Source organism: Streptopelia decaocto, assembly GCF_964273445.1.
Source record: "Streptopelia decaocto genome assembly, chromosome: 7".
NCBI lineage: Eukaryota > Metazoa > Chordata > Aves > Columbiformes > Columbidae > Streptopelia > Streptopelia decaocto.
The window spans coordinates 18,272,368-18,287,244 of record NC_138661.1 but is presented as its reverse complement, the minus strand read 5'-3'; the positions used below and the strand labels follow the sequence as shown (position 1 = coordinate 18,287,244).

Below are 14,877 nucleotides of genomic sequence, written 5' to 3'. Positions count from 1 at the left end.
ACAACCCAGGAAAAAATTGAACTCAAATGTTAATATTAGATACATCCATAAGAGAAACATTAATATCCCAGGAACTAAACTTCATAAGTGGAGTTAAGAGGGAAGCATTTAAAAACAACTGTATTTTCATTGAAGTATTCAGAAAAACAAACAAACAAACAAAAACCCAAACCAAAACACAAATGTCATCATCCTTAATGGGTCTACTAAACCCCGCTACATTGCTCAAGTGTTTTGGGTCATGTATTTCCTGGCACTGTTTAACTTTTAACAGCGTGAACAATGTTCATGTTTTCATATTTCTGCCAAGTAAGTGTTTTGCTCATGAATTGCTTTGCTGGGTTCATCTGAACAGTACTAAAAGACTGAAGATTTCTTCCAGGTCAAATGCTTTATGTGAGATGTGCGTCTCTTGAGCAGCAGCACTCCATTTTAACATCTCAGTGTTTTGCTAATAATTCTTTTCCCTTCAGTTATACGCCAGTTCTTAAATAAGAAAAGCTGTTCTTAAAGCAACTTTAAATTCAATGTAAGGGCTATTGAAAGCCACCTTCTTGAAGCACCACAATAGCATCTATTGTAATGCAGAATTTCTCAGATTTGTGTGAGGAAGCCAGACATGCATAAACCACACGCTTATGTTTCAGGTCAGAGATTAGCAGAAAGAAGCTGTAATGTATTGTTATGTACAGAGCTTTTTTAGTTTTCCAAGACTGTGACAAGCACATTTTTGTAAAAATGCAAGTACAAAACTATATTCAACCTCAAAATCTGGACAATAATAAATATTTACAACCATTCTGACAACCTTAAAGGTATTAAACTGCCCTCTCTTCTTTATCTCCCATTAAACATAGATTAGGAGCACTGAGTTATGGTTTGTCACATCTTAAACTGATCTCCTTGCCCAGAGGACACTGCCCCCCTTCAGGAAGTAGCTGGCCTGAGAAGTCTTATTCAAAACTACATTTATTACATATAATGGTAATCATATGAACACACAAGCAACCTAATAGCAAAAGGAAATTTATTACATTAGTTTGCCAAATCTGACTCACGCTACACATGAGTAAATATGCAAGAGTGATAATGTGCTCACCAATTCATGTTGGGAGCTATAATAACCTCCAGCTTCACCCAAGGACATACAACAAGACTTAGTCCTTTTTTGTTCAAACCCAGGTAGGATTCTGATTTGTAGGACAGGAGGATGCATCAAAGCATAGACTCAAACAGAACATCTGAGAAAAACTAACAAGCCATTATCAGGAAAGCAGCAATCCTTTTTCCTTTAGATCTCTGTATCCACACTTCATATTTAGTGCTGGTTTGAAGTTAGCTTTCTTGAATTTTGAACTTTCTACTACTGAGTAATAACATAAGATAAGAAACAAAGATCTATGGGAGTAGTTTACCTTCATTACCTATAAAAGTGCATTACTATAAACCAGTACCAAGTTTAACTAAGCTCTCAAAATCAGATCAAAAAAGAATGAGAGAAATGAAGTATGGATACCAGATATACTTGTGGAACAGTCTGCTGTCCAGTCATCCCCTGCACCAACCACCTCAGCTGCAATGACTTTGGAAATATTACATTCATTGAGCAAATCCAAGAGAACATTGACAAAATCTTCCAGAAGGGAAGATACTTGGGGGAAAGAGGGATGTAGGTAAATGAACTGATTTATTATTTAAAAGTATTAAAAGTTCTGCAGTGAATTTGAGACAAGGACCTCATTTTACTTGGCTGAGCTGAAATGGCTATCAAGTAGCTGCCACGTATCCCTTTGCTTATACTGCGTGCAAAGGCAGTAACTATCAAGAATATAATTTGCACTGATAAATCATAGAGCTGTTTTAATAATCTGCATTTTAATAGGAGGTCGATCAGTGACAGAGTACTAAATTTAAATATCATAAGGGAAAACCCTTCTTAAGTCTGCCAACCATTTGCAAGTCAAAACCCACAAAAGGACCCCGCAGTCTCCCTTCAGCAGGCAGCGGAATATTGATGCTGCTGCCCTAACAAGACTGACTGATACACTGGAGAAACCTGTGAGGAACATAATTTTCTTCAGATTGCAAATGCACTGCAAAGAATAAGCACAGGAATTAAATATGAGTCCCATGAATGTGACACACAGAATGATAAATCAGGAGGCTTGTATCATATTTAAAGCTAGGTAAGTCGCAGCATCTGTGCCTCGGTTTCCTCATTTCTTGACAGGGAATACAAATACTAATTCAGGGCAAAACGTATTTGAAACTTAACATGTCAACCATTCAAAGTTGTTGCAAAACCAAATATAACCTTTTTTAAATATCTAGACTTAAGATTTAGAAAAAGAGTAGGAGAGATTTCAGTCATTGTTTTACTATCTGCCATACTAACTGTCTTAGTGCCAAACCTTCTTCAGCCACTCCACTTAGCTACATTTTTATTCCTCTAAGCTTGCTCAGAATCTCAAATATTCATGCTTAAAAATATAAAAAGCTGAATCTAAAAATGCAGCTATGCAACCAAATACTAAATATTATATTCAAGATTTAAATCAGTTATTGGTTTAACAATGTAAAAATTTATCCTGCATAGGTAAAAAAAGACTATAACTAATGGTATTTTTTTCAAATGGCACAAATTATTTGCAAAGTCAGCATTTAAACAAAACGTACAGACTAGATTTGTACGTATGTGACTAACTGTTGAAACTAAAAAGCTCTGATCTTTTTTCTCTCTATAAAATCCATGCATATTAATATCTGAATTAAAAAGGCACAGATCAGCACTGCTGATTGAAAAGTGATGAAAGCCCAAAACAACTTTCTATTTTCAAGTTCAGCACTACTAAGTCTCACTCGTGATGTATTTTTCCACTCATATCAGTTTAGCCAAGTAGCTTGCTGTGATAGAAGTGGCATTAAAAGTGTTAAGAACTCTGAGTTCACTGTGTTTCATGTCAAGCAAACTTGGACTAAACACACAGTGGGCAGGTTTACTTGCTGAAAGCAAAGTACTGGAAAGAGTCCAGTTTCAGAAAACATTCATCCTTGTGCTTTTACACACAGATAACTGGCTCAAGCAAGTAAACCTCTGATCTAGGTTCACCAGCACTCCGGTTAAACACAGTCAGTTTACTCCAGCTTCAGCGAGCCTGCAGGGTTGACCAGACTTTTTAGTCATTACCCAGTTAAGTAAACACAAATTGAAACTCAGACCATTGTTTCACGATGCCAAACACACAGCATCAATTCCAGTTTACCAAGATGCCAGCTTGTGACTTTAGTGTTGATGTTAATTTTACATACATCATAGCAACAGCATGAAAAGATCCTTTATGCTCAGCAGAAAATCAGATTTAAAAGGCATCCAGACTTTCAAAGTGAAAGTAAAGGAATTTTCTTTTCCAAGCCACTGTAAAACCAAAACCAGAGAGACCCAGATAATCAAGTTGTGATAACTGGATTATCTCCATCTAGAAAAGGACAAAAAAGAAAAATAAATCAAAGACTAGCTATCAAGTTAATAGTGGAAGAATTTTTACTACCAAGAAGTAGTATACTGTTTGTATTTCAGAAAGAAAATTATTATTTTTATTTTATGAAATTACATGCAAGGCTTTAGAACAAATGCTGAAGAAAGGAATGGTTAGCAGTACAGTAATAGGGAAAAGTGGAATAAAACACAGCATGTGTTTATCACTGGTGAGACACTAAGCTAGCCTCTACAGTATTTGATTAGATAAATTGCAGAGGAAAAAAATGTTGTAGAGCTAATTTGTCTGGATTTCAGTAAAGTTTCAATACAGCTGGATATAGGAAAAGAAATCAAACTAGAGATGGCATAGAGCAGCACAAGAATATAAAAATGAGTTAAGATCTAGTTTCCACTCCATCCATCCATCCATCTATCCATCCATCCATCCATCCATCCATCCATCCATCCATCCATCCTTCCATCCATCCTTCCATCCAACAGGGCTGGATGATAGTGAGTAGACTTCAAGGTTTGGCCACCGGCCATATCTTAGTTTAAAATAATTGCTTTCTCTGTTTGATCATCTAGATGAAAATATCCTGACACAAAAAATAGCCTGGCACAAACCTCAAAGACCAATTCTTTAACTCCATCTAAAATCAGTTAGGTACCAGAAAACACAGCCTATATTTAAAGAAAACTGATCTTGGATAAATTATATTATGCTCTTCACGCATAGTAAATTGGCTGAATCCTTTCAAAATGCAAAGTTCAACTCATCTTTAAACTGCAGACTCATGAGCAGGGGAAGGAGTGCTAAGTACAACACTGGCTCGCAGGGACGGAAAGCTGCAGTAGATGGAAAAGAGGTCTTCAAATAAAATTTAAAGTGAGATGAGTTGGAGAGATAAAGAGACACAAAAAGACTGTTTCAGACTGGGGATTTGCAGAAAAAACTCTTGTACCAGAGTAGACAACTTATCTGAGGAATGCAGCTGTTTGACATAATCCTGGCAAAAGCAAGCATTAAAATAATTTCCTGAGGGACATTTGCTTCCAGATCTCTATTTCTGCCTTAAGGTCAGGGTATGATAAAGATAGGATAAAGCACGACTTTTAAGAACATGTTGTTTATAATTCCTAGTCAGAAAAAAGGAATAATCACTAATTAGGTAACTACTGGTCTTCTCAAGACTAGTCTATAGTCTTGGGACATGGCTTATGCCAAAGCAAGTCAAGCCCCCTTGTGAGAGGTATAAAGCAAAAGGTAATTTCTTCAGGGCACCAGAAATGCACCTGAGAACTGCCAGAGTTTTATAGCTAGATACATGCACGGGTTATTGTATGAGACACTGCTAAGGAGCCAGGTCTCAGACACTTGCCTGCAGTGCTGCAAGTGTCTCACACTCATAAATGACAACCACAACTAAACCACACTGAATGGTTTGTCTGGCTCAGATTGCTGGTGATGGGAGCATTTAATTATATTTCACCAGTGTGCAACGTTATGCAGCACACGGAAAAAAAAGTCAACGTATGGTGATAACTTCACATCTCAAATGTTTTCCTGTAGTTAATGCGTTCTCACCTACAGAATCCTACAACAGAACTTTTTTTCTCAGGAAAAGGGAAATAAAATCCCTTTCGTTCGTTTAAAGTTGAGGATGGCTGCTTGCTCCAGCATTTTTCACATGCTTTATATTTACCCCAAAATAAATCGTTAAAAAGATATCTTTATTAATTATATGAAATTCAATTATAAATGATTACATAGCAGATGTTATCTACCAGTGAAAGCCCACAGAGACCACAGAACAGACAGCCATGCATACCAGCTGCCACATAGCTTTGACTGCTGTGTAAGTTCTCAGCTCCAGCTATAAAGTAATTCTTTAATAAATTCAATGAGCATAAAAATGCCCAGGGAAGCAAAATTATCACAATTAGCCCAGTGCATAATTCAGCAGAATGTCCTAATTTAAAAAGTGTTTTGCAAAGCAATTCTCATATTGAAAGCAATTACACAGAGCAAAACAAAAATTGTATTTTTGAGATCTGTGTAAAAAAGCACCAATAAGTATCCATGAAAAGCGATGTAGGAGACTATAGAAGATAGCAGAGAATAGCACACATTTTCAATTTCTTCCAAGCCTTCTGTTGTTTCCATTTTATGATTTTATTTTCTTAAAACAAACCACCCAACTGACCAACCACAACAAAACCCCCAAACAAACAAATGGAAAACTTAAATATCCAGAGCAACTATTAGCACTTTACTGACATGAGGCCTCTTGGCCAAACCCTGAATAACAGGGACTAAGAAGACTGACCTTTTCAATCTGTTCCATTAGTCTTGATTGTTAGTATACTTCCACTAGTAAAAAACTGTATGGGTCTTTTTTCCCCTCCATCCTCTTTTAGTTGGGCAGTTACCCAGCAAAAGGCATGGAGGAAAAGGCAAAGATTACTTTGCATATCAAAAAAACCAAAGTGATGACTTCAATGTAGTCAAGCCCTTTAGAGGGTAAAAGGCAGAAGGAGATAAAAGGACTCTGGAAAGACTTTTTTTGTGTTCTTTAAATGATACTAGAAACACCTTTGCCTATAGAAGCCTCAGTGCAGATCATTAGCATGTACTTGAACCTCCCATGAAAAAACCATTGAGAGAGAGACAGAAGCCCAAAAACTTATTTTGTGAATATCCCAACCGAGGCTTTTCAGTTGCATTGTTTTGCCACTGACACTTTTGTACAGATATTCCCCAACCACATTGCATAAGCAGGCTGCATGAGGAACAGGACTGGCAATATTTCAGAATCAACTGGCCATTCTTGCAGTCGCATTATACCTGCATGCTTAAAAAAAAAAAAATCATTAAAAAGCTCAAGTATTAAAAAAACAGCCAAATCAAGCATATAACATCAGACTCGACACACAATAAAAAATGCATTGTATTAACTAGCTGTCAAAGAATGGGCCATTTTGTGAAACTACAGAGTGCTGCAATGCCAGCAAGACAATGACCAGTTGACAGCCACCAGGTTGCATGGCGCATGGTTTGGCAGCTTTTACAGTGCACAGACAATAAGACATCTCCAAAACATTACGGCAGGTTTGTAGCAGAGAATATGTGTATACATATATACATATGTGTGTGTATATTATATATGCATGCATGGAAGAGGAGTGAATACAGTTGAGAAAGATCTTAATCTTTTGCACCTTTCTTCCATTGTTGCTGTGGGTAACATACCATGGAAGTGAGGAAAAAAACAAAACAAAACAAAAAACCCACACATTTTACCTCTGATAAAAATAAGGAAAGTCCTGCATAATATGAAGACTGTAACAAGATTTTGTCCACAAACACACAAATATTCCCATCATGCTGTCTAACAGAAACCATTGTCTCTATCTACAAAGCTCATCTTGCTTGCATCCCCAGAACTGCAGGATGACCAAAGTAGGAAGGGACCTCTGGGGATCATCTACATCCAAACTCAAAGTAGAGTCACCTAGAGCAGGTTGTCAAGGGCTGTGTCCTGTCAGACTTTGAACTTCACATCCTCTCTGGGCAAGTGGATGCATTTTACACATGTATCTGAAATACTGTTACCTTTCTGCAGAAAATACATGACCGTATTCTTGTTCCCCAGCTCTTTGCCTGTCAGTCACCAGAGACACGGACAGTGTAGGGCAGGGAGTCCCTCTGCACAGGCTTTGTTATGATGTCCAGCAAAACCAAGGCTTCAATCCAGACTGGACCACTGTGATCTTTGGGTTTTATTCCTTGAACCCAAAACAATATTTGGTTGCTACCTACCAAATTATAATATTTAATCTGTACTTGCTTTATATGCAATTAATTTATAATAGCTCAGTTTTGATAATAGAACCCAGTTCAAAAAGACTTTATGCTACAAAACATGAATCAAGGCTCAAGACAAACATGACTTGTATTTTGAAAATGGAAACCAAAGATTCTTAAAATCTTCTGAGCAAAGAGAGCAATTTTGGAGTAATACTGCACACTGTAGACTGACCTGCTGCAACAGCCAATTGTGATGAATTATCTGATGGGTGGAATTTTATCAGTTCCACACAATGCAATAAAAACACTGGAATGATTCCTGACCTGCCAAATAAAGAGAACTCTAGCCAAAGCATCCCTTCCTTCTGCCAGCATCTAACACTAATTAATTTTCCATTTTTTAAAATGGGAACAAATAGAAGTGATGAAATGGTTTTTGGCAAGCTGAGCCTGAATTTATAAACTGTGGAAAAATCTATCCCACAGATAACATGAAAACAGAGGAAGATAGAAAATTAAAGCTGAGCATACCGGGCAAAAATCCCTATGTAAAAACAAAACAAAAGACACCTTTGAATTCAGAGAGAAATTCTCTTTCAAACATATATCTCGGGAAAGTTAAATTAAAAAAAATAGACCTAAAAAACACTTAAGAAAAAGCTACAGAAAGCTGCCTTAACCATTCCTACTAAATTCCCAATAAATCCTACACCCCAATGGCTTAGATTCTCCATCTTATTCCAGTTCTGTTCAGTGTAACAGCAGTGCCTGCTGCCCAAATCAGATTACCTTTGTATCTACAAATATGCACAGACTGTCTAAACCAAAAAACGAACATATACCCAGTTGCAGTATTCCTCTTGTAATGGCCGTCAGCTGAGGACAGTACAGACAAGCTGAAACCTGTTGAAAAGTCCTTACCAAGCTCACTCTCAGGTGGTGAAAAGCATCCAAGAGTGGAGGTACTTTCTTGTTGAAAGATCTGCTACTGCTACAGCTACTTTAAGCCATTTGGAGTAAATACACAGTAATGTGAAAAGAAGGTCTTTTATGAAGCAGGACCTGCTTCATTAGCCCCAAAGTGCCACTTTCAGAACAACAGTTCTCAGGGCAACAGCACAGACAGTCCTGCTTGAATAAATGGGAGCTCACTGCTTCAAGTTCTAAATTAAATTAGTGCAGTAAATCCCCATAGTGACTTTGTTTCCAAAAGAGCAACTAAATTCTAGTTTAAACTCAAATTTTTAGAAATTACTGTTGTCAAATACTAAACAAAAATAGATCTGCTTTAAAAGAGTACTGTGAAATTCAGATAAAGCATCCAGGAATTAAAAAATTCTATTGATATTCCTCCAATGATAATCTTTAAGATTTAGTACAAAATAGTTAACTGCTGTACTTGGACTCAATAACACTAAAAATAATAGGAGATAACTTTGAAACAAATAGGGGAAAAAACCCACAAACTTTCTTGATTATTCACCTTGATTGACACTTTTAAAAAATATTTCAAAAGCTAATGACTACGCAAGTTGGTGTTATGTACTGAGTATTGCATTAAGCATCAGTGGTTTTCTGCTGTAAGGCTGAAACCGGAATTAATATTTGCGAGGCAGAAAAGAACAGAGCCTGCGAGTGCCACATGGCAGGCAAAGAATTTAAGGTGTAATGAAATGGTTCTTGAGTCACTTGAACTCAATGGGCATGTTCCAGGTTAAAATGCAAGTAGAACTGCCATTGATTTCTCAGAGTGCAGAATGTGAATACTTGAAATATTTAGATGTGACAGTGGTCAAATCACAGTAAAACACCACCTGCAAGGAGCACCGAGATTTTGGCTGAACATATGTTTTGCTTTCTCTACAACTTTCTATGAAATAACCTTGAAGTTTCTGAAGGGCAAACCCACAATATTTTACTAACAAAACCAATTACCATTTCTCCTTTCTTTTTCAACCATCATGTGCATAAGGATGCACGTAGAGAGCAAGTCAGATGAGCACTAAGATTTGGCAGTAGCATTTAGTTCTACAGTGATCAGTTACAACACAAACCACCCAGAAGAACCAACATAACATGCTTAGGACAAGCCTATGTGGTCTAAACAAAAAATGTTTACAGTATAGCAGCCTGACAATGAAAATCAAATAAGTTAGTGAATGCTTCCCAGATGAAGTCCTTGTTATGAAAGGAAGAATACACACAAGAGAACACTGCCTCACTGAAGGAAAAAAGTTCGTTTGGGTGACTGTGCTTAGTCTTCATCTTCTTTAACTCCCTGACTCCTTCAAACAGGGTCTGAACTCATGTTTCTAAACCCTTCTCTGCTTTTCCTTTCAGTCAGCTCAATATCCTTGACAGACTCATAAGCGTACACAACCCATACATACTGCTGGGCTCCTTCCTGGTAGTCTTTGGGTCGAAAAAAAATGTAAGAAGTCAAAGCAGTTAGAAATAAATAACAATATAACTGAAAGGTAAAGCACACATAGTTAATCTAAGTCTTAAGAGATCTTAGTTCTGCCTAATTTTAGGAAACTTTAACAGATACCTAATAGTGTGGAATGTAATTCTTTAAGATAATGCTTTTTGAAAACTCATTTCTACATGAGTAATTTTGGATAAGTAATTTATCCCTTTCTGGTTTAGTTTTCTACTCTTAGAAGCCAAGCTACTAATAGGATTAACTGGCAAGTGCTATGATGAATTACTTAGTATTTAAAAACTACTAGTCTTCTAGTATTATAACCATATACAGATGTTGGAAAAATAATTTCATGTGAAAGCTACATTTAGCTAATAATTTTTTGGCCTGAGAGAGAATACATAGATTTGTTTCCTGGACAATGGGTTGAAATATTCATTGCCATTTCAGGCATTACTGAATGACGGCCCATTTCAGGACTTTTCAGATGTCAGCAGGAGGGGCTACTTTCCACAACAGCACTCTGACTGCAGGAGATAATAGACAGTTTATTCTTTTTTTCACACAGGAGGAAAACAATGACAAAAGCAGGAAGGCAGCAGCAACGCAGAAATCTGGAGGTGACGATAAAGGGTAGGGAGAATAGAGAAAACTGTTTAAATAAATTCATTGTGGCCAAAATCAGGCAGATGACAACTAAGTATATACAACATTTAACTGAAGTGCAAATCATCGTTTTTCAATTTAGTAATTAAAGACAATTTTCAATTTCATCGTGTCTGATAAAAAGTGATTTGAAATACAGAACACAAACTGAAGTATTTCAAACCTTTAGAGCACAACTTTGCGTAGTTTTCCCCGAGTGCATCATAGAACCCTTAAAAAGAAAGAACCATTGCTGCTGCCCTCTGTGAAGTACACGGCACCGACACCAGCATGTCACAGCTTCCCTCTTGGCACCTTGCAAACAGCCAGACCAGCCAAACAGCAACCTGGTGTAACCCTGACCTCGAGAACATTTCAGTTAGTGACAAACGGTAAAAACCAGCACCTGAGAACAGGTAGATCTTAAAATGAGAATTGCTCAAGAGAATACAGTGAATGAAAGTATGGATATAAACATCAACTATATGAGGAATAATTTAGCTGCACAAGCAACTAAGGAGAATTTTAACAGCATTTATTTTAGAAATAACTAGTTTTTGTTGTTCAGCTGGTTTAATGAATAAAAACCCCAACACCGTAGAAGGGACAGAGACCGCAGTGAGCGTGAACACAAACACACTGCCCTCTGCAGCCAGGTCTCTGTTAGAATATCTTGTATCTTGCTTAATGGAACAGTATAACCCGATCAGTTCCATTTCCCAAGAAGTTTAATTAAGCAGAATACAGCTAAACAAATTGTCATTTATTCATGGATCAAGCCCCCACCATCTGGTGTCACGTTGTGCTTTTCATCACTAAGGCAAATACAGCAAGAGTTAACCTCTCCCTCTGAACCCTACCATTTAGCATTGGCATTTTGTTGGTGAACATACCTATCACTGCTACCTGCTCCAATTTTCACACCGTTACCTAGGCCTCCTATTTTTCATTTTAGTAAACCTTCAAAACAGGAGTAAATCAGTGAAGACCTCAGAGATAGCAGTATAATAAATAATAACTTGTTTCTTTAAAAATTGTAATTTTAGACAAATATAGTCTTTTAACAGCTCATACCAGCCACTAAAGGGTAACTGCATTCAGAGAATACATTAGACTTGTGCAAAGTGCCTGCACTTGAGACAAACGCAAGAGCCTTTAGGCAGAAAAGCTCCAAAGCACAGGACGTGCCCCAGCTCACGGGAAGAAGCACATTAGTTCTCAAGCCACAAGACTAAACTTTTTAGTCTTTCTTCACACATTTCTTCAGTAATGCAGATTAATAAGGTTGTTTCTGTGTAGAAACAGTAGATCATATTCAGGAATAAGTACTTAGAATTACGTCTGAAAAGTTGTACTGAAAAATAATAAAGCTTCAAAGTTTCATTTTTCATCGTTCTTACTAGAGTGATGTATCATCATTAAAAGGATGGATTATAAAAGGAGAAATCTTGCCTATTCCCAGTAAACCGTTCTTGTTCATACAAATATAGACATATATTTTATTTAATTTTTGTTCTTCTCTGGACAACTACACGTAATATCAAAGACCCAGATTTCTTAAGCCACTAGCATCAGGAATTTTCACTGAGTGTCAGATATCAGTCATTCTAAAATCTTTATTAAAAGAAAAAAAAAATCTTTCAAAACTGATATCAAGTTCAACTGCTTCAAGTAATTTTACTTGGAGAGGCAGGGCTGGATACATGTGCTACATGCTAGAACTTGTGCCTTCCTTCAACCTTTTTTCCTTTTTGTTACATTTTATACCTAAAGTTGTTACAATCTATACTTGGTATTTGACCAAAAAAAGAAATTTACCAAAGCTTACTAAATAAATCTAAGCTCTAAGGTAACTTAGGTTGCAACAGCAGCATTTTATATTGCTTTCTAAGCATCATTAGAAAGCTATATCAAATAATTTTTAAATATCACATTAATCACAGAAAATAAGGTACTTTTCCACAGAACTCTGGTTCATAAACTGATTGTTAGTTTAGAATTGTGAATACACATATTACAAGTTACTGTTTCAGCTATTGTTATAGAGGCTGGTACCTCCACGGTGCTGTTGCTATAGTTCCCCAGCCACTGAGATCATATCTCTTTATAATAACTAGGTAATATACACAAAGTGTTGAGATGTACAGATATTCATCTATACACACGGGCAAGAGTAAACACTGCAAACTTCCTCCTCAAAATACTTTTTGCAATAGTCAAAAGATCAAGAAGGACACAATTCTGTACTTTTCCCCCACACGGAATTACATAGACAACTATTTTTATAGCATACATCTTTAATATTTGTATTTATGCAGCATAAATCTCTCAGCGTCTATTCAAAACATCTTAGTAGAGAAATGATCTTAGAGTAACAGAAAAAGTTTTTAAAACCAAAATTTTAAATTATAAGTATGCTTAAAAAGGACTGCCCAATCCAATGAAATGAATACCTTTCCTCCAGCTTGCACTCAAAGGTCATGAAAAGGGAACCCGGATTGGAAGCACAGTATTTTTCATCTCACGTGCATCTTAAGGCAGCTAATTTCTCAGACATTCTGAAGAGCATTCTGTGTTTACAGACTATTTATTCAAAGGTGGATTCAGAGGCTGGGCAAAAAGATACCCACAAAAACATGAGCTTTCATTTTCACTGAGCTGCACTGCTTTAGGTCGACTGCCTGCTTCTTCGGAAAATCAACCTTTTGGCATTTGTCAGTAGGCTCAAATATCCTGAAATGCTGAAAAGGTGAAACAAAAAACTTTCCCTGTGCTGTCTTCCTATCTGATCTTTTGTCTCATATGTCCCCCTCAGGGATGCACGAGAAATTTCTCTGAATAAATCATAAGCACCTAAGCAGAAACTAGCTTCTACTTCTGAACAAAAAGATTGGGTAAGAAGCTGATTGCAGCTGTTCTACTCCGCTCTACCTGGAAGAAAACTGCATTAAAAATAATTTTCCTAGCATAGCAAGCACAGAATATATACATGCATGTATATACGAAGTATATAAACAAACTTATGCATTTAGGCTGGGGAAGGCACCTTTGTATTTAGAGCTATACATTTCTTTGAAGGCAAGACTGATTCCTTACCTTTCAAAACTCCAAGAAATCACATAGCATGAAGGTAATCAATGTGTAGAATTCAACTTTTGGTTTGGAATTAGATAGCAGAATGACTGCTCTTTCCTCTAGACTACAGTGTCCAACTTTTCTCTGACCACGAGCCACCTTTCTTTTCCAAAAGCACTGAATATTAGGCAGATTCAAATGACTTATTTTTCTGCAAGCTCTATTGGGACTGAAAGAGTCCTATTGCCTTTATGTCCCAACACACACACAGAAGAGAGAATAAAAAAACAGAAAAGACTGTTTCCAAAGATATTTTGCTAATAACAGCTCAGATCCAAAAGCCATACGCTATGGGTTACCCGTATGAAGTTCAGATTTCACAATACAATATCGTAAGTTGAGACGGAAGTACTCATGAACATGGACTCAAGACTTACCAGCCTCTGCATGCTTTTCACATGTGTAGGACTAATAGATAAGGCCTCTTCATACCAGCGTTTGGCTTCATCAATATTTCCACGAAGTTCAGCCACTTGCCCTCTCATGTAGAGAACATAGTGTGACATGGGGAAGAGGTTTGCTGCTTCCTGGGTACAGGCGGTGGCCTCAGCAGGCTTCCCAATGCCTATGTAGACCTCAGCTGTGGAAGGAATGTGAGGAGCAATGAATGGTTCTTGCTTCAGCATACCATGATGAGATGTTGGCACATGTGCTGCATTTGCAAATAGTTTCATTCTAACCAAAGTCTAATTTCCTTAAAAATTTGCAGCTTAAAAGAAATTATTCCGTAAGTTATTTTAAAGAAGTTATTCTTTTAGGAAAGACGCTTTTCTAAACATAATAGAAGTTTGAACCTCTAAATAGCTGTTTTAAACACCAGAAAACTCTTTGTTATTTTTAACTGAAGTCTGGGATTTTTTTCATTTTAGTTTTATTTTTAAGATGTGAGTGTGCCAGTATTCCAGTACTATTTAAGAAGAGAAAACCCAACACAAAAGAGCACACAGAGATTCTCACAGTGGGTAAGAGAACACAACCGATTAGGGGGTTTTCTGAATTTTACATGTCAGCCGTTAAGGAAGCAGCAGCAACTGCTCCAACTACCAATCACTAAATAACAAGCCACGTTACTGTGATACTGTTGTAAGTTTCCTACTTCAGAGCATTTAGAAAGAAATATAACATTATTTGATATGAAAAGTTTCCTAGTTAAGGTATCAGAACATGTGAAATGCTTAATCATCATTCTGATTTGACAAAATTTATTTGTATTTCCAAGCATTTTATCTGATATCCTTCAGAAACTAAGAACACTTAACTCTGTACTTTTTTAAAAAAGGCTATATTTAACATGAATCATTCCTGATGAAAGCAGTTGAGTAGCCTGACATGCACTTACCTAAATCACATTGAAAATACAAGAAAAAGAAGTTCATTCAGTAA

The 14,877-nt window shown here is 36.8% G+C and overlaps 1 protein-coding gene across 3 annotated transcripts in view; it reads right to left on the bottom strand.

Annotated features, from left to right (window-relative positions):
* The window catches only part of TTC7B (tetratricopeptide repeat domain 7B), a 146,558-nt gene that overhangs the window by 16,753 nt on the left and 114,928 nt on the right, over nt 1-14,877 (bottom strand). For all 3 annotated transcript variants that reach the window (XM_082057803.1, XM_082057804.1, XM_082057805.1), the window contains one exon: nt 13,872-14,074. In XM_082057803.1, the coding sequence (XP_081913929.1) occupies nt 13,872-14,074 (203 nt within the window). The remainder of the gene's footprint in view (nt 1-13,871; nt 14,075-14,877) is intronic.